The sequence below is a fragment of the Anopheles moucheti genome, chromosome 2, assembly GCF_943734755.1.
Source record: "Anopheles moucheti chromosome 2, idAnoMoucSN_F20_07, whole genome shotgun sequence".
NCBI classification, from domain to species: domain Eukaryota; kingdom Metazoa; phylum Arthropoda; class Insecta; order Diptera; family Culicidae; genus Anopheles; species Anopheles moucheti.
This window is the reverse complement of record NC_069140.1, coordinates 21,498,443-21,518,592: the sequence shown is the minus strand read 5'-3', so window position 1 is coordinate 21,518,592 and position 20,150 is coordinate 21,498,443. Positions and strand designations below refer to the sequence as shown.

General features: G+C 46.0%; 3 protein-coding genes across 3 annotated transcripts; 2 read left to right on the top strand and 1 right to left on the bottom strand.

Moving 5' to 3' along the window:
• The first annotated feature begins 256 nt into the window (after positions 1 to 256).
• On the top strand, positions 257 to 14,780 carry LOC128299327 (uncharacterized). Its single transcript, XM_053035248.1, has 8 exons — positions 257 to 767; positions 4,486 to 4,731; positions 4,819 to 5,072; positions 5,920 to 6,074; positions 7,132 to 7,347; positions 8,206 to 8,350; positions 10,951 to 11,231; positions 14,627 to 14,780. Exons 1-8 carry the CDS (start codon positions 257 to 259, stop codon positions 14,778 to 14,780), a joined length of 1,962 nt encoding a protein of 653 aa, XP_052891208.1.
• Positions 14,781 to 15,750: 970 nt separating this feature from the next.
• Positions 15,751 to 16,617, bottom strand: LOC128298197 (uncharacterized). The gene is made up of 2 exons (XM_053033943.1): positions 16,164 to 16,617; positions 15,751 to 16,094 (listed from the first exon to the last, which is right to left on the bottom strand). Exons 1-2 carry the CDS (start codon positions 16,615 to 16,617, stop codon positions 15,751 to 15,753), a joined length of 798 nt encoding a protein of 265 aa, XP_052889903.1.
• Positions 16,618 to 18,983: 2,366 nt separating this feature from the next.
• On the top strand, positions 18,984 to 19,873 carry LOC128297954 (uncharacterized). Its single transcript, XM_053033674.1, has 3 exons — positions 18,984 to 19,205; positions 19,273 to 19,677; positions 19,757 to 19,873. Exons 1-3 carry the CDS (start codon positions 18,984 to 18,986, stop codon positions 19,871 to 19,873), a joined length of 744 nt encoding a protein of 247 aa, XP_052889634.1.
• Positions 19,874 to 20,150: the final 277 nt, after the last annotated feature.

Here is a 20,150-nt window from a genome sequence, read left to right as displayed (position 1 = left end):
GTTCAGTCGGGCTTGTGACATCAGCTGGTAACGTTCACTTTCTGCACTCGGCACTGATAGGTTATGGTCGCGGTGTATTCTTCTATTGCAGCTGTACAATCCTCAGCGGATTGCCATGGTTTGACAAGGCGGGCAATTAATGTACGGTGGTGTCTGGTGTTTGTAAGTGCTTGAAGAACAGTAGTGACAACAGTGAGGTGGAAAAGAACGAAGAAACAGAAAACAAACAGATCAACGCATCAGAAGCATTACCATCATGAAGCGAGCAAGTGTGCAGTGTGAGGCTCCGGTTGGGCCCGGTAATATCGGTAGCTACGGGATGTTCGGTGGCAATGGAGGACACACCAACACGAACAACCGGAAACGACAGTTGGTGGAGTCGAGCGCATTCGCACTGATGGCTTTCTGTGTGGCGCTACTGTGCACCAGTGTGAGCGCTACTACGGAACCCACCCCTGTGAACGCGACCAGTGTTACGGAATTTCCGGTGAGCAACTCCAGCACCGGACGTGCCAGCGCTCGGCCAATGTTCTCCACCGGGAACCATCTGTGGGATGGGCTGATTGCGGACTGTATGCGCAAGCCAACGTTCGCCTGCATACAGAAGAACGTGTACAGCTTCCTGGGAGAACAGCTGGATGTGGAGAACGTGAACTTTACCAACCGCGTGCAGTTCCTGCGGAATCGGGTCGATTTCACCAAGTACGCGCGTGAGGTGAACGATGCCGAGGAGGACAACGAAAACGAAATCCCGGACGCTCGCAGTGGTAAGTAAACCGTTTCGTGTTGTGAGCTTATCTATGGCATATGGCGTAAATCATCCTCCCTGTAATGGACCCTTAACTTCCCGCTTATGATTCATCGTACAGGCGCGTGCGTCTCGTGCGCGTGTTGTGGGCATGTTTTGTCATTAAAGTCGCTAGAGCTTACGGGTCATTCCGGGTGTTCCGCAACGATAAAAGGTTAAGTACGGTGGCAGTATGTGTAGCTGCGAGCCGTTTTGATGGTCGGTGAGAGTTATGAGTGTACTTCTTGCTTAGGACATATGGTCGAAATTAGATAACATCTTTGTGACTGAAAGATTTCTCATGCTCGACGTTTTTGAATTTATTTCATTATAAAGTGAATATAATTTGGACCTTTTTTTGGACCAAATTAATATCATAAGTAAAAAATATCTAATATAAATAGCTTGGCGAAAATCATAATCCTTCATATGGGAGCACTGAGTAATCTTACGCTTATGATAGGAGCCACATCACACCGAAGGTTGCTCTACATTGTGCCTCATTGTCTGCAACACGGTTTAAATGGATCGTTCCCGTTTGAGTGCGCCTAGTGGCAGAGGCAACCCCTCCGCAATAATGATAATGATCGATGGTTGGTTCCGGTCTCGCCAAGGCACACGCTTTCGACAGATTAGTCGAGCGTCAATTGAGGACTTTGGTGGTGCGCTGTCATTTCATCGCCCGTCCTGACCAAGATCAAGATCACCTCTGTCCCATCCCAATTAGGAAGCTAATCATTTTCTCATCCCAAGCTGTACGGCAGTGTGCGCTGCGAAGTGTGTGGAATACTTTCGATTCGATCGGGAAGACCGGGCGCGGACCTGATTTATGTATGTCGATGGAGAGTAAAATCTGACGTTACACTTACACTTGTTGTCGGCTGGGGAACAAAACCGAAGCGACGTGCGAGTGCGCACATGGAAAGCGAAACCTGCACGCGTCAGCCCCAGCCGGTCGGGGCCCTGCATCCCGATCATTTGCCCTTCCTGGAGGTCGTCGGTTAAGCGGGAACCGGTTTACCCGGCACACGCACCGTTGCGTCGGATGTCCAGTGGCGTCCACCACCAATCGGTGCGTGCCGTGCCTGATCGCGGTTTCCAGCGCAAAAGGCAAAACGAGCACCGTACACCACCAGTAACACAGTTTCGGATGGAGTCTTTAAGCGTTGGCCGGTTTCTTCGTCTGTCGTGCCTGGTCCGATTGCATACAGCATGACGAACGGAATGCGGCGAGCGGGATACGGGGTGGACGGGAATGGCAAATGAGATGCACTTTCCATTCAGCACTGCGATGGCGCGTTGGTGGCAGGCGAATGCAGGGTGGCGTCGGTGGAAGCAACTGCTCATAATCGATCCCTTCCTTGATCTCGAAGCGATGAAAGTGGCTTCCCGGTGGATCCCGGAAGGCGCCCTTGGGGTGTCGTCTCTTTGACCTGCATTGATGAAGATGGGTTTTTGTTTCTGTGACAGGCTCATTTGCAAGCCTATCTAACGATGCACAGCTATTATTAGCCTTGATAGTATTGGGTGAAGCATAGCACCGGTCAGCGGTGTTTTCCTGCTCGTCGTACTGCTAAATCCCCTTTGTGATGGAAGATTGACCACATCCGATTTGACTCGAAGAGATTTAAATCATGGCTGTGAACCGCGCGCACCGGACCTATGAAAAGTGAAACTTAGCTCGACACTTTTGAATCACCGCCAAAGCGGAGGAATCGTTTTTCGGTGACGGTACACCGGGCCGCCCCGTGGGATCGCGAACGGAAGAAAGTTAAATAAAATCAAAACAAACCGCAGAACGGGGCCGCACCGCCGCACGGGCGGTCACAGCCAAGAGAAGAAATCAAGTGTTTGAATGGCGATTTGTGTGAACAAATTTCATCATTTGCTTTCGTTGGTAGCGACCGGCGATGACGCACTCTTACGATTGGGCCATTTACATTCTGTCAGCGATCGTGAAAAACAAAAGTCCGCTGCCACGCACACACGCGTGTGCACGCGGCTTTTCCAACGCAACGGCACCGGCGAAAGGAAAATTGACCAAAAATCTGTCTGTCCATTCCAAAGCAATTTTTATGGTGATCACCGGCGGTAACACTTGACGTGTTGCTGTACAGCGGAATGGGCATTAACAGACGGAGAAATTGGACACTCGGTCGAGGGGGGAACCTTCCCAAGTCGTACGAGATTTGTGCGGTGTAAAATCGAAATTGACACATTTCGCCTCGGAAACGGAGCCCTTTTCCTTTCGGAGCGTTTAAGCTTGCGATGGGGAACGGTTTCAACTCGGACAGTGAAATGGCTATCAAATAACGGCTCTTCATTGGGTGATGGTGCACTTTGAGCAAATTGAAGTATTACTGCTATTTGTTATCTAGAGAAACCATTTGTAAATGTGGATGCTTTAGGTGTACGTGCAGAAATGGCAGAGAGAGAAATGGCTACCATTCAATGGGGTGTTGTGTTTGTTTTGGAAAATCACCCAAAATTAGACCGTCCTACTTCGAGTGACACATTCCAGTTTGCGCACAAATGGCAAATATCCAGCGGCGGATGAGATTTATTTTGTAGAAAGTCATTAAACATGAACATAACTTTGAGGTGTTTAATTCAACATTTTCCAGACATTCATCTTGGGTATGACCCAGAAACTGAATCTAGTTCGGAATGTGGGTTTACTGCTTGAGGTACCTCGCGCTGTATTAGAACATAACAATGGTCATCTTTCCTAGTTGACCAACAGGTCAGCCGACAACTTTAAGTCTCCTTAATACACGGTAGGGCCCTGATATATACACAGCTATTTAAAAATGACTCAGGTAATGCTGAATGCATTACAACCAAATCAGGAATTCGATGTTGTAAATTTCTAGTAAAAATAATATTGAACCCAATTAGGCACTCGTGAAAATAAGAGATACATACATCTTCGTGATGCTGTATTACTTACTCCTCAATTCTTGTCTCATCTCCAATTGACTCCCTAAACTGTAGTATGCTGGAATTGTTCCATTTTTCTTTTATTTCGCTGAATTCTGCAGAGTATTTTTGTGTGCATTGCAACTTCATGAGATCTTCACCAACCCTGTCTCGGGTTTCTTAACTTTATAGATTTATCTACAAGTTGGAGAATTAAGTCGTTACTACGGGATAATGGTCAAGCCCTGTAAAGTAAAAATATTATTGGTGTAGTAATCATTTCAACAGTGCACTGCTTTGCCTTCGAAGGGTCAAAATATGTTTCAATTATCTCCATGTTTATTTCATAGACACGCTGTAGATGCGGTTTTTTTGAGACTCGAATGGGAAAAAATATGATAATAACCGAAGAACTGCTATGTTTACTGTCCATGAATTTCCCCACGGATGAAGTAGTAAGTGAAACTGCATACAAGAAACTCTTCATGCTGGAGGACCGGTTCGTATCCATTCGGTCTGCCCACCCATTCCCTGTGTGGATCCGTCCAGCTTGCGAACCTTTCGGTAAGGTGTAGATAAACACGGACACGTACGAAGCCCCACGAATGAATCGAATTTCGGCGACGCACACACACAATCATACACATAAATTCGATATCTTCAACTTTCACTTCTACCGGATAGCAACCGACCGGGTGACTGCATCATCATCCCCCGTCTGCCAGCGATTCCCAATTGCCAACTTAAAGTTGTTTGTCTGTTTTGTCTGGTTTTCTCAGCGTTCGAGCCGGTGTCACCGATCGAAGAAGTCACTACGGCGCTGCGAGAGAAGAGCCTCAAGTTCATGCTAACGCACGACGTCAGCATCCAGATGCCGGAGGTCATGTTCGATGGTGCAATCTTTCGCATCGAGCCACGTTCGATCGAGGGCAACGGGATGATCGCGAAGCTGGAGTTCGTACCGCGCACCGAGCTGGCGGAGGCACGCGGCCACGGCACCCCAAGGATCCTGTTCAAGAAGATCAGTAAGCTGCCACACCCCGCCGAGGAGCTTTGTTGCGTGATGTTGCGGGCCAACTAATCCATTCCATTTCGCTCCCGCTTTTTTGCAGAGAAATTCTTTCAGAACAAGCTGCTGCTGGCGTTCCTGGCGATCGTGCTTGTCATCAAGATCATCAAGATCAAGGTGATGTGGTTGCTGCCACTGCTGGTCGGTGTCGGTACGGCGAAGAAGCTGGTGCTGAAGTTCCTGCTGTTCCTGTTCCCGGCGTTGGCGCACATATTCAAGCTGTGCTCGTACTATCACGCGTCCTACCACAAACCGAACTTCCACCATCACCAGCACCACATCAACCATCTGCACACGGTAAGCTGACCCACAAATTGGCTCCAACGGTCGACTTCCGACTTCGCACCTCGGCCGGAGGCTCGCTTCCATTTCGTGCTATATCGGTCAGCAGTGCCATCCAGTGCGGCCGTGGCTCAATTATTGTATAATCCGCTGCCTGTTAAAACTCATTCGCCCGGCCGAGGCCGGCTGACCTCGAGGGGTGCTGGAAAACATCGGTCGAAAACGTACGCGAAGACGTCCGCCGGCGGAATTTTCACGAAACCCCCGAAGAGGGGGGCCTAAAATCGGTGCCCCAAACTCGGTCAAGAGTTTGTTGAACCTCGTACGCACTCCGGTGTTGTTGTGAGGGGGGTTGTGTCTGTGTCGGTGGTGTGTTTTCTGCGAGCACCCATGGTAGACAGTTTACGATCACAATCGTTCACCATTTCGCGCCTTGCACATGTAGTATTTTTTTTTTGTTATTCGTTATACCTCGTGTGCACGCTTTGGTGCGCCACCGTTTTGGAGGTTATGCTGGTTCCAGCCACAATCCAGGGAAGATACAATCTTTGCCCGAAACCTGAGCGCTTTTATTTTGTTGAAATTTCACTTCCTATGCTCATATTGATGGAGGATTTTCCATCACCGTTAATAGGTCATCGGTGAGTGCGTAGGGCGCAGTACCCGTTGCGAAGCACTTGATTGCACAGATAAGCCCAACGGTCCCTGACCAAACTACGTCACGAGAGGAAACTCCGTGCGGGAAATTTCGACCAGAAGGAAGTTTTCGTTTCGTTTTTTGTTTTGTTTTTTGTTAGGAAACCCAATTTGGAAGCCCCCTGATTCATCGCTGCAACTCTTATTTCGTTCCTCTCTTTGGCAGTTTTATCCACACGAGCATGCTGCACCGGAGCTAATTTACACGAAACCTCCCCGAGGCCATCCGTCGGAATTCTTACATGGAGCACCCGTTCCACCCCATACACACTATCAGCCGGAAGTGAACTACGAATTTACCGCTCCAGGGTTGGGCTCCGAGTGAGTATACTTGAACGAATGAGTTGCCTAATTGATGGTAGTAGTGTGGGATATGTTCTTGGTGGGGTTTTGGGCTCATAGTGAGTGTTGCATGTTATCCGTAGATTGTTACAATTTGATGCACATTGACAAAAAAAAAACACTCGAAGTATTTGCACCTCCAAACTTTTCTCAAACTTCGTTCCTATCCTTCGTAGCTTAGTTGGAAATTCGATCTTTAGCTTGGTAAATTAATTTTCTCAATGCTATCCCTCTCTTCCACTGTGCTTAACAGCTTCAAGAAGAAAGAAAAAACAATCACAATAGAAAATAATAATCTGTGACAGCTTATCTAACTCGTAAGTCACAATGTTGTCCACCGGTTTGAAGTAGAAACGTTTTGTTGCTTGCTTTTAGCACTGTTTCAAGGCATTGTCTTTTGGGGTTAACCATACCCAAAATGAAATGTATAAGCGTGCGTTGCCTTCTAATCGCTCCGGAGCACAACTAATGATTTCATTTTGTTACTTTTTCTCTCTACACGATGCACATCGGACTCCCGGCGGTGCGCTGTTTTTTTTTAATTGTTTTTATTTTATAGTTCACTCTGGCACAATGTCTTTCCGGAGCTGAGATAACAGTATCCACCGGTTTCCACGCCGGTGCTGCCAAGCTGCTCGATGGCACCCTTTTTCCTTTGCTTTCCTTTGTCAATTTGTATCAAAATTAAGCTCCCTCATCCGTAGTCCTCATTTTCGTTCCATCTTCATCTTCCATATTCTTCGCATTTTCGTACATTGTTTAAGTCATTGGTGGTTGGTCAAACTAGCGGTAGCGATTAGTAATTGGTCCTTGGTAATTGGGGTGGGTGCCCATTTCGCTGCCTGGGAAATTCGGCCACTAACACATGGGACGGGATGCGCTACTAATGCGGGTGTCGGGGGGAAAACGTATCACTAGCTGATATCATCATCACGCGGTAGCATCACATCTTAATCGCACAAACGTAACACAAAACCATAAGCAAGTTCATAAGCGAGTCGAACCTATAGACCAAAAAAACCTTCTTTGAACGCAGGTTCATTAGCGATAGAAACTCGTACGTAGACACATCGTTCAAGCCAAAGTACGATGACTTGAACGATATCAAAGCATGGGGTTTGGGCGAAAGCACAAATACATCAGCACCACAATCATCGCCATACTTCACCTCGCCGCCCACCTCCCCCAATGGTGCCGTCGGTGGCAGCGGCAGCTACAATGTAAATCCACTCACCAAGCACGCCGCCAGCAGGTAGGTTCGAGCGTTAGGCTAGCAGGCTGGCAGGCATAACGATTTATGCCGGGCACACCTACCATCCCTGAAAAGTTCAGAGCATCCCAGAAACAAAGCCAAAACGAAAAACAAAAAACAAAAATCTAATGCCCCAAAACCTATGTTCATTCCGCACATTCCAACCACCGTGCAGATCTGGGGAGGAAAAATGAACCAACCCTCAAGCGGTCGACCGACCCCCAGCCGGTCCTTGTTCCATTATTCCTCGCGTTGCTCTTTCCCTCACGCACGTGATTAACATCATCTGATCATCCATCCACATCCACATTTGTGACTAAAATCAAACCAACAACGAATTATATAAAAAACAACCCCTCCTAAACCGATCATCCGAGACACTAATTACATGTTCCATCACTAACATCAAGCACTCGATGAACAAAATGTGCGAACTAAGCTAAAAGAAAAAAAAAACAACAAAACATCTCATCCAAGCATGCATCTAAACATCTGCTGCGTTTCTAAAGTAGTTTCTGACCAAGAACCAACGGACGCCACATCATGATGTAGCGCGCTAAACCGAAATTAAACACGATCAACTTTCGCAGCATGTTGTAGCAGTCTTGGCGATGTTCAGGTTATCACTTTTGTTCAATGAAAAACCGGCAGACCATACCGGCCGATGCAGCGCCGGCAACACCCTTCTCCCAAGTGCGATGAAAAGCATTTTCTCCCTTAGGCCCAAAACTCTCGTTACAGCGGACGCAAAATATGCAGATGTGGCTAATATGATTGTCTATGTTGTGCGCGTTCTTTTTTTTCCATGTCTACCTCACGTTTTATTAATGCTTTCGGTTTTGATGCCGAACGCCTCAGAGTCCACAGTCCAAAACCAGTGTACGGACCACCGGGATACAGCTCATCCGCCCAAAAACGGATCCCAACCGGGGCGGCCACCTCGATCGCGGCGCAGTACGTGTCAGCACCCTCGGGGCCAACGCTATCGGCGGAAGAACAGATTGTAAGTACCACTTTTCCTCCCCCCAAAACGGATGTAGCTAGTGAGGTTTCGCGAGAGTTTGCTTGGTGTAGGGGAAAGAGCGAACGCATATACCATCCCGATTGTTGCATCGCAGTGAAGGTTGTATCCAATTATGAGTCACATGTCACAGACGAAAGTGAAACAAAAACGCAAACATAATAAAACCCATTCGACGAAATGGCGACGATGCTGGGCAGGGCTGGTAAACACAGCACACTAAGCTAAGCGTTGTCATTCCGGTGGAAAACCGAGGCACACCCCCCCTAGTGAAAGTGTTGGCAAGTGCATCGCAAATTGCATCGCCGGTGAGGATGATTAAAGTGCAAATGGCATGCATAATCAGCATAAGTCACTAGGGCTGGTTACGTTCGGATGCAAAGTAAGAAAGCAACCGAATGGCTGATGGAGTGGATTATGATGCACGGATGGAAAGCGTTGATTTCAGCGTGGCGATAGCGATCTCGTACCGAAGAGCAATTTTGGTAGTAGTTTTGTTGTTCGCTGCACTTTCAGTAGTGACGTGCAATTGTTTTTTTTGTTTTTGTTATCTACCATTTGCATCTGTACTTGCGGTGGTTATCTTTGGTTGGTTTAATGATTTGAATGAGGTAAAAATGAGAAGCTATTTGTTTACTTATGTGGCAACCATTGAGCTTCGATAGTAAACATTTCTAACTAAAAGATACAATACAATAAAGATAATACAATACAAGATGTAATACAATAACCGTGTAGCAAGGGCTGACTATCTGGCTGCGTGGTAAAATATGTCTTTTAAGCCAGAAATGGCAGGCATGACCAAGTAGGTCGTTACGCCAAGAAGAGAGAAAGAATACAATTGAGCATCTAAATGACACGTAGATGAAAATAGTTTTGAAATACATTGGAAAGCATTAGCCCAGTTTAGTAGTATACCAGGAATATACCAACTCTGCCAATTTTACGGCCAGGAAATTCTCAAAATCCTCAAAATCCTAGCCATATCAACTCCTCGCGCGTATCCAACTACAGGTTGATAAAGTCAAAGAAACTCTGCCAGAAAAGGCGGACCTCTTATGGTTGTTGTGTCGATAAAGAAGGAGACGACTCGAAGAATTCGAATGTAAGACTTCGAAGTAATGAAATTTTACTTCGCAGGGTTATCCTATTGTGAGACCAATGGGTTTATTACATGAGGTATAACATCCTCTCACTTCTGGCGAAAGGAAGAAAGCCATTGAATAGAAGCTCAGTTTGTGGTCTTTGACAGAAATCATGACCCTAAAGTGCAGCAGAAGATGAAGGGGAAGATCCAAAGCAAATTGATTATTTCGATTGTCTGGGAAGTCAAAACTAGAGAATCGTTGAGGAAGTGTCTAGGTAGGATAGAAATTTTAATGGGAAAATGTCAATCAATCAGTATTAGCCACCCAAAAAGTGTGGATGAAGTTGTCGACGAAACACGACGTGCTACATGTACTACTGGAGACCTCTTAGAAAATGGATGGTGTGAGGGTCTTTGAGGCGTAAGCTCTGCATCAAGGAGATAAGCGTTGAGGACTTACGATATTCTCGACGAGAATTTTGGGTCTTTTTAGGATTTTCTGACAAAATAATTTGAGTAGATCCTTCTATGTTGTGATTAGAGTTGAGAAGTTTCCTTCAAATCGAAAATGGTAGGCTTCTGGTATTTCTTCGCCATTTGGAAATGTGTTTTGACCTTTCTCTAGAACTCTAGCCTTACAGAGACGTCTGTCCGACAGTTGTATCTAGCGTCGACGTTCTGAGTTTTCTCCAGAAGTGCCCGAATACCCAGAATACATCCAGCATATTATAAATTCTTATGTGATTTCATCGCCTCTATGTAAACTTACAATTACATTGTACGAGGAAATTCAAACACCAAATTTCGTTTACTTAGTCAAAGTTTACCGCAGTAGTAATGCAACACTTTCCATTGTTTCGTGCTGTGAAACTCTTTCTCCATCAAACGTAGATTAGTTTCGCTGAGCATAAGCATAAAAAAAATCTCTGCAGCCGTAGTGTCATTTTATGCCTTCCATTAAATGGAAGAATAATTAGCAATCATAATCCCTCTTTGAATGAAGGTCACCGGTGGTGGCGATCCATTCCACCGTTTGTTCGCACGTACGGCCTCGATTCATCGACGCTTCCGGTGGCGATGGCGAACGTAAAACCGCTCCATAGGCAAACGCATTCCAAACATCATCTAGCCGACACGCACCTTGTAGACAGCACTCGTGGACATACTTTCGATCAACGCAACAAGCCAGTACGACATACTTTCTCGCGCGCTGGAAACAGTATCGACGCGGCGGGATGTGTGGAACTAATAATCGGCCGGCAGTGCATGATCGCCATTAGCAATGTTTGGTTGATCAGCCTAAGCGTATGCCAATCGCACCGTTAGATCCCGGGAGGTGGTCATGGATGGCGGTCATGGTTGTATACGTACTGGGGCGATAATTGCATTAGCACATTGATTGGCAATTGGTGATCTACGACCCCGTAGGATGCGGTGCAATATTTCCATTTTTCAATACTTTCACTAACTGTCGACATTCGGGGTTGTTTTGCAGATACGCGAGGCCCAGCGACAGGAAGCGTACAGGATAGCGCAGGAGCAGAAGCTAATTTCCAAACAGCAAGCGATCGTTAACCAGCAGGCCTACGCACAGGAAGGCGTCACACCGCGGCCAGTCGATCCATTCTACAGTCCCATTTTGCAGCGGTTGGACAAGGTGTTCAATTCGCTCGGCATTGTTGACGAGAGCTGCCGTGAGCGGTTAGTCTGCAGCATGTACAAGAGTCCTGTCAAGTACAGTCCACACAGCAACTATGTATCGGCAGAACTCAGCAGGTAAGCAAATCTTTATATCAAGAATTTTCAATAGTGCGAGTTTAATGGAATATACAAAACTGACATCAGTAGCAAACGTATGTTGAAATACTTCAGCATCCAGTTGTGGGAGAGATCACTATGAGGTTACGTTGCTGATGATCAGACCACGGCACACGTCCGATTAGCAAACGCATAACAATCATGTATTAGCATTATCATCATCTCCTCCATTATCATCATCATCCCCGCTGATGGTTGTGCGCTATCGTGTCGGCTTCACGGTCACGAGGTTGGCTTGTATCAGGCGTGGGATTCCACAGCTCCCAACAGATGATGCATGAGAACATGCCACAAGCCCGACTCCGACAGATTGTTGAACCTGGAGCATGTTTGATCAATATGCCCACTGGTACGGGAAGCTTTCACACGCGTTACGTGTGCGTTATCCGGCTGCAAACCGGCGCTTCGCCACGGTGATGGTGGTTTCGTTTTCGTTTTCCAGAATAGATTAATTAACAGGTTCAGTGGCCGCACACAACCTCTGGCCGGAGCGAGTGAACCATCCAGTAGCTAGCGCGGGACAACAGCAGTTGGTCCGCTGGTCCTAGCCGGCAGCTGGAAAACGAAAGCGAATTGACGAGGGTCGCCATGAGGGTGCGCAATTAGTGCTGTCCTAACGGGACAATGGCCGAACGCAGTGCGGGATACGGGGTGGATACCGATGCGGGGAAGCTGATGAGCCTCATCCCGGCTTAAGTACCTTTATTAGGATGAAGTGGAAGCGTTAGCGTGGTTGGTTTAAGCGTGCCGGTGAGGCTGTTTTTGCGAGGAATTATTCGCGAACGTCAGCCACCGGATGATGGGTGCATTTTGCAAGCTTTAGAATGGGCAGAGCGCGATAATGTACTTTCTCCCGGGTCGATAATACCGCCTCGTAGCTACTCGTAGTGCCCGGCGAAGGCGTCATGAAAATAGATTGATTGTGGTGCAGATTGAAGCGAAGTTAATGAATTGAGTGTTAATTGGAAAGCCTATAAGCTTCCTTGTGTTTGTTGGTTTATGTTTACGATTTGAATTAATGATAGACAACGTGGGAAATGAATCATATTTAGTATTCTTGCATGTATCAATCCTTAGTGGATGTAATTTAAAGTATTAGCATGAAATTAATCACATTCATAACCGCCCTGTTAATCGGAAAACTAAAGATTTTTCATCGTAAAACAAAGCGTTGGAAATAGTTGTTAAAAATCGGAATCAATTTGATAAAGTTATAAAACTAAAAATGCATAATGGGATAAATCTACAGGGATTCAGCAATCTTTGAAGATGGCTTTATCTTTAGAAATTCTTGATTATTTAAAGAGACTCGATTCTTAAGGGATTTATGCACCTTCGCATGATTGACTTTCCTAAATGATTTAACAAGCACAACACTAGTGGAGAAGATTAAAAACCCTTAATATATTAATCACTTCTGGCAATTAAATGAATTGTTTCCATCAAACAATCCCTAAGCGCATCTTCTATTAACTGTGTCATTCACTTACTCAATTACGATACGGTTTGACCCAAAGTATCATCCTACTAGATTGCTCATTACACTTGGAACACATTTTTTTGGGAGAAAACTTTCCACCTTCTTCCACTCGTAGTTTTGTCTTCTCCATGCCGGTTCACGTGACTAAAGTTAATCGCCATATCTTGAAGCGATTTACTTCTCTGATTACCAAAAGTACGGCTTCCGGAGTTTTTAGTTTTTATTTGTACGGAAATTAGCGGGACTGACGGGCAAACGGGCGCCAAAAAAAAAGTGTACCACTATAACGTACGGAACGCCCTGTTGCCTTTAATGGTTACGGGTCGGTAATTATTACAAGCAGCGAATGTCGCACTCCCTGAATTCCCCATTCGTAAACAATTTGCACCGAGGACAAATAGGCAAAACCAGCAAGAAAAAGGAACATTGTGTAGAGTTAGAAATTGAAAATGAGGTCACTTGCAAATCCTGCTGCCTAATTGGCGTACATGAAAGTGAGCAATTAATTTCCATTCGCGATGACCTTTTCCGCTACTGGTGTGCTAAAATGTCGGAGGCTTTGTCTTATTTTATGTTTTACATAAATTATGTTTTATGTCCTCATGAACAGATGAAAATCTTTGATATTTTATACGAATAATTTCTTTCCCCAATGAGCTTGTGGAACACGAAAGCAAAAGTTTTTTTCCAGTGCAGCCTCCGGAATGCTTTAGAGCGCCAGAAATATTTGATGGAATGCTTTAATACGGTGACCTTGCTGCCATTCTTCGTGCACGTTCCGTGTGCATGTGCATCGAATGTTGCGTTCGTCTGCACATCCACGCCGTCTCAAACACACACACACACACGCACCCAACCACGAGTGTTGTTGAAAGTAACAAAATGATTCGCAATAGAAAGAAATGTCTGTTTCCATGTTTTGCAGCGCGATTTGTACGCCCTTTTCTTTCACCGGCTCAACAAAATCCCGGTCCCTGGGCGAAAGTGGCCAGGGCAGAGCGACCGGGCCCGTGACACGTGAAGCAGGCCGTTTCCAACGGCGCAATGAAAATTACACACATACTTGGTCATGCTTCGCTGACCGGTGAAATCAATGCTTTGCGCGCCAGCGATAGAGCTACTCCCCGGGCACCGGTGCCTAACCGCAATGTCTGCAGTGTGGTATCTGCCTGCTAACGGCGCACCATTTGACGGCTTGCTCTCTATTGTTAGGCACCACAGGAAAAAAATGAAACCACCCAGTGTTTATCATAGCTGTCAACGCAGGGGAGTAGATCGGAATGATACAGCTGGCACGATCATAACACCCCGAGGTAATCGTTAAGACTGTTGCTTGGGCGTAATGTGTGTATAATATTGCCGAATTTTATGCGTACAAGAAAACATGGACACAATTTAATGTAATGGAAACAATAAACCGAGGAAAGCGTTGCGAAATTTTTGGAGATTAGTCCGGATGATGAAGATAGTTAAATTTGAGATGCTTTCAAATTAGATGTCAGCTCCATTGGAACATCCAATCCATTTAATTTGACAGATATGAAGGAAATTCATAAATTTCTTTTAGATCAATTGTTATATTTTTATTTTACAAGATGATGAATTTAGATTTATGTACAACAATTGAAAAACAATTGCAAATACAATCTAGGGTCAGATAAGCTCGCGAAAAGCTTATGTCGACATTTGAATTTGATGTGGAGCGTTATACGCCTGAAGGTATGCAATGCAAGTGCTACGTAACGTTATGGTCGATTCCAATTCAGGTTTAATTGCTACGTTGACCTATTAATGCATTTTCTTATTTCGTAGCGTATACATGGTCGAAAAGTAGTTCCTGTACAACTAACCTTCTTCTATTTCCATTCCCCAGAGATGCTTCGGAGCTTCAGAAACCATCGTCAACGAATGCGGCCGTTGTTCGATTCTACCGATACGTTCAAGCGGCCCGTGACGGTCAAGATCAGCGCGATTGTCAACGAATCTACTCGCAGTGCACGATAAATATGGAGAAGAAGAAAAAATAGTAAACGGGGTCGCGCTTTCGAACAAACGCGTTGCAGCAGACACCACGAAATCGGCAGCAAAACAGCTCAACGATCTATCGACACATACCTCAAAGGACATGTTTCTTACTCTGTAAATAGCTCAGCACATAGCTTAGGAAAGTTCGCAACTTGTGTCCGTTTGGTTTTTTTTTTGTTTTTCTTTCCCCAATTTTCTCAAACCACGAAGCAAAGCAGCGAAATGGTCGCATCTACTTCATCGCAATCAGGCTAGTTGTTAAGGCGTTAGGTTTCACTCTCGCACAAGCACAGGGCGTGCGTGTAGTGAGATAAATCTTGGGTGTAGGGATACGATTGAAACGGAAGTAGTTGCACACGGAGTAGTAGTACGTACGGAACAGAAGCGGTGGAGTTGTCAGGTGCAAATGCAGGTTAGTTAACGCGGTCGGAAGAGTTTCCTTTTCCTGAGCGAAGGTTTCAAACCCGGAACATAAACTCCACCCCCTCGGAAGCTTTCGGAAGGTTTCGTGTTATGTTTCTCGGGCAACATTTTGCACTGTAGGCCATGTAGGAGTCCCCCAACTTGGGTTTGACCCCCGGGGCACGTTTATTTATTTATTTATTTAATTATTTATTGTCTTATTTATTGATCTATTTATTTGGAGCCAGGTGGCCGAAGAATGGGATGAGTGTAGGATGAGTCTCAAAATGTAGGTGTCTTTCAAGTAGCAAAGGGTAGAACATACGGGATGAATGTGCACTACTGGATATGGAAAACGAAATGACAGTTAGTGCGCTGACTAGCGTGTAGACTTATTCAGGAAGAAGTGAATAAAATTTCATAGAATAAATCGAACAACAATGCACTGTCTTTGTTTCCGCACGGACAGCATCGGAAGGTGTACAAATGTATATTGTTTTGAGAGAAATAAATAATTTATTTGTTCATCATCATTGGCGAAATAAATATCTTAACGGGTTTGGCTACTGCTTACATCTGACCGGCATACGCCTGCTCGTGGGCGTCCATGGAACGCTTCTTCCAGGCTGGCGGAGCGTCCCAGTGCACATGCGGTGCATGATGATCGATATGATGATCGACGTGATGCACGTGGTGTGGTGGTGGGTAGTGGACGACCTCGTAGTTGACGATCTTTGGCTTGGCGAACTTGAAGATCATCATGGCACCGGACAGGACGAGCGAAAGCAGTCCAAGGGTCATGGCCTTCCAGGTCTTGAGTGCGATGAGCGCGAGCGCCAACGGCACCAGCACGGTCGACTTGAACTTAATACCCAGCAGGAAGGGAAGCATGACTTTCTTCACAAAACCACGTCCTGAAATGGAACAAACCCGTGGCCCGGTTACGCAGGTGGTGAAGCATATTTAACCAACAGTATACACACCTTCCGCAACGTTGCCTTCCGTGAGCGGTACTACCAAGTCGTCGGCGAGTCCTCCCTGGAGCAACGTGTCGGGAATGTAGGCACGAGCCTCCTCAGACGCCAGCACGGCGGGTGGTGTCATCTTGAGGGCGTGTGTAGAAAGGAAGCTATCGATACTGTTCAGCAGTCGCACCACACCACCACTGCGTTGCTGCTCGGTGTCGGTAGGCTGTTCCGGTTCCTCGGTACCGGTGCGCACGATCGTGAGCGACTCGGTGATGGAGATCTCGTCCTGTTCCGCCACCTTTGCCATCCAGGCGAGCGCCTTCGCTTTGGCACACTTGAGCCCATGCTCACTAGCGAGACAGGTACGGTAGATGTCCGTGGCAAGTTCGGCTGCTGATCGTGGCTGGCACTGGGTGCCGGTTGCCAAAAGTGCTAGCGACACCACCGCAAATACGACAAACGAACGCATCTTTTTGGGTAGGACACTCGGGCACACGCGGGAAAACGATACAACTACCGAGCAGGGAACTACACGATCCACGGTCCTCGTTGACTGCTCGACACAATGAGTATGAATTGGTTGGATTTGATTACAATGGATTTTATATCGCGAACCCTACGAGCTGTTGGCGGGCATATCCACCGGCCACCGTACAACACGGTCTGGCGATTAATTGTCCCTTCCCATGGAACATTTCCTTCCTTTGCCATTACTACTGCGCACATGATAAGCTCGCATGCCAGAGCGCTGGAGTGGGAAAACGTTTCCAAAACTATTACACACCTCCCGTGCGACGCTTATCCTGGCCTACCTCGGCGTCCCGAATCGACCAAACGACGTGGGCGGAATGAAAGAACAGTCGAAATTTCTTTCACAGCACGCGCCGTATGTTACGCCCTGGAACGCCATTGTACCCACACCAGAAGCAGATCTGCTCCCGTCCATCATTGGCATTCTTGCCGTGTGCACGCGCGCACACACCGTTGCCCACAGGGTTAGTTCAGTTTCCGATACGGAATGGCGCATTTTGGCACTTCCGTAGAAAGCGAGAGTACACGATCGAGGAAAAGTGCAGTTAGTGGTATGGTAATGCGCAGCATGATAATCGCACGAGCATGTACATCACAGCAGTGCACGCCCTTCCGGATAGGTGGCAATAGTGAGAAGAAGATTTCAACTATATTTTGACTGTTACATAAATATTATAACAAAAGTTCCGGACGGAAGCGGAATGGATGCGATGAGAGAAGTTTGGAATGTACAGAAGGCGTTTATATAATCGATTGCGTGGCAATTGAAAATAGGATTGATTTTCTATGTTTGTGCTGTCGTTATTACGTGAACCGCGTTTCTGATAGCACAGGATTATGTTCTTATCTCTTATTGAAGTAAATATTGAAAAAAATTATTAAAATATAAAATTTGATCTACTTTTTTAATGTCAGAATTCAACTTTTTACTCTTATTTGATATTAACATTTGCAATAAAATCCATCAAGCATTGTTTATTTTTGGAAATTTTATTGTTTTAATCTCTGTAATGCAATGAATAAGTACAATAAAACAGACGTGCAATAATTATCTTCCTTTACTACATCCTAAAACACAAAATAAACAAAATGATTTAAAAAACCCTGCGTTTATCAAACTCAAATGATTATAAATCTAATTTAATGATAATTAATAATTAAAGCATTCGGTATTGTTTTTAAGTGTAAAGAAATAACAATAAAACAGACAACAAATCAAGCATGGATACAATTTGAAAACAAACAACGAAAAATCAAGAAATTTGTGTAGAGAAATTGAATTTTCATTTGTCGATTTTATATTATAATTTTATTTATTTATTTTTAAGGCTTGCGGCTTTTCAAGATGTTTATTTTATTTTTAAGATTTTTTATTTTTCATATTTAGTAAATGGCAAACGATTTATTCGACAACTAAAAAGAGACCAAAGTGGACTTCTCAAGATGTCTAAATTATAATAAAGTTCCTGCCCTCTATGCTGGGGTTTTCTTAAATGGACTAACCCAAGAATAATCCCTAGATGCCATCTTATCGCCCAAGAAATGCGCAACTTATAGACTTTTACATAACATACACTTCAAATGCTGCTGTCTACCGACCGGATGCAGACAGAAACCATTTCTTCGCGATTGTACAAAGGAGCATCACGCATCGTCCTTCTCCAAATGTCAAATGGTACGTCTCCCCAGACACAGTGGCATGCACAATAAATTATGTCCGAATGTAATACCGATCCGTAGGGCGAAGCTGTTTCCATTCGATTGTGCGATACAGGATCAAATACATTGCAACGAGCTGCATTGCGGGTGAAAGCATGCAGATTTCATCCACACCGACCCACTGAGCACCGCGCCACTCCAAGAATGGTAATAATAACTTCATAATGTTTGTCACTCGCGACGCACTGTACCGGATAGCTATCGACACGGGCCAGGTCTTGTAGGATATGCATCGATCTACATATGCAATGCTACGGACGCGGGAAAACGGTCCGAATACCTCCCGTCCTCACCATTGCCGACCATTAAAATCCCCTTAAAGCGTGATGTACGTGATCGCCATCGTTATGCTGGACGGCCGGACCAACCATCGACCAGACCTGATAACGGATCCGTTCGGCGCTGGTCACGATCGCTGGGCTCGCTCGGTTTGGCAGGTCGTATAAAAGCGCTTGACAGTGAAATCTGCCCAATCACACCTGACAACTTGCCCGTCGTAGTCACATCGGTGCAGCGCACTCCTTCACTGGTCACTCACGCACACACTCGGCACGGCACGAACACAATTTGTACGAAAAATAAACGATGGCGTTCCGGTATTTGGTGGTCGTTGCAAGCGTAATGCTGGCGTCGGGACTGGCAGTGGCCAACCCGGCCAACAAGCCAGCCTTCTGGAAGGGTACACCGATGGACGGAATGGTGGAAGAGATGCGATCACTCTGCAGCACCGAGAACGATTCAGTCGCCTGCACAAAGTTCAAGATCATGAACTTCCTCGATACGGTTTTCAAGAAGGACAGCTACCAGGTAGGTGCCTCCAGGGGCCTTTGAAGGAATCGAAAATCACTTACACTTGTATGCCCAACCCTAACAGATCTCCGATGACGTTGAGGTGCGCAGCAACGGAGCGCTTGTGAGTGAGGGTCGTGCACCGTCCGGTGTGGTCGAGCAGATCGAGAACTACCTGCGCAGCCACGATGTCACCTTCAAGATGCCAATTGCCGGCGCACGTGTCACCGTGTCCCCGCGCAACCTCGAACAGGACGAGCTGAACGTAACGTTCAACTTCCCAGCTGGAAGCGGCCGTGGGATCGAGGCACGCAAATCCAAGCTGAAGAAGATCGTCATCCCGATCATGGTGTTCATCCTGCTGAAGGCCATGACCCTCATCCCGATGGCGCTCGGTGTGCTCGGTCTGAAGGCGTGGAACTCGCTCCAGCTGTCGTTCTTCTCGTTCGTTGTGTCGGTCGGACTCGCCATCTTCCAGCTTTGCAAAAAGGTATACATGAGTTGCTTGTCACAAGAGAGTCGTGATTTGTTAACAACAATTTCCCTTCGGTTTTCTTGTCACTTCTCAGCTGGCAGCCGATAGCCATCATCCGCATATTGCCGCCCATGGACCGTGGGATGCGGGCCGATCCTTCGTTCAACCCATCCACGATGGTCAGGATATTGCGTACAGTGCTCACGCATAGATCTGAATCAGCAGTCGATTTGTACGAAACGCATCCGCGTGCAGGAAACCTAATTTATTTAACTTATTTGTAACGAATGTTCGCGACAAGACTTTTGCTAAGACTATTTTTATGAGCACAATAAACGAATCCCTATCGAAACGAAATAGCACGCTTAGTTAATCTAAGAACCATCAACCATCTAATGACTTTCCATCGATTAACGCTAGGGGTATGCTTAAATGTTCGCTAAAGTTGTATAACAAACGGCTTTCTTCTAACGCTTACCTGTCTGTTC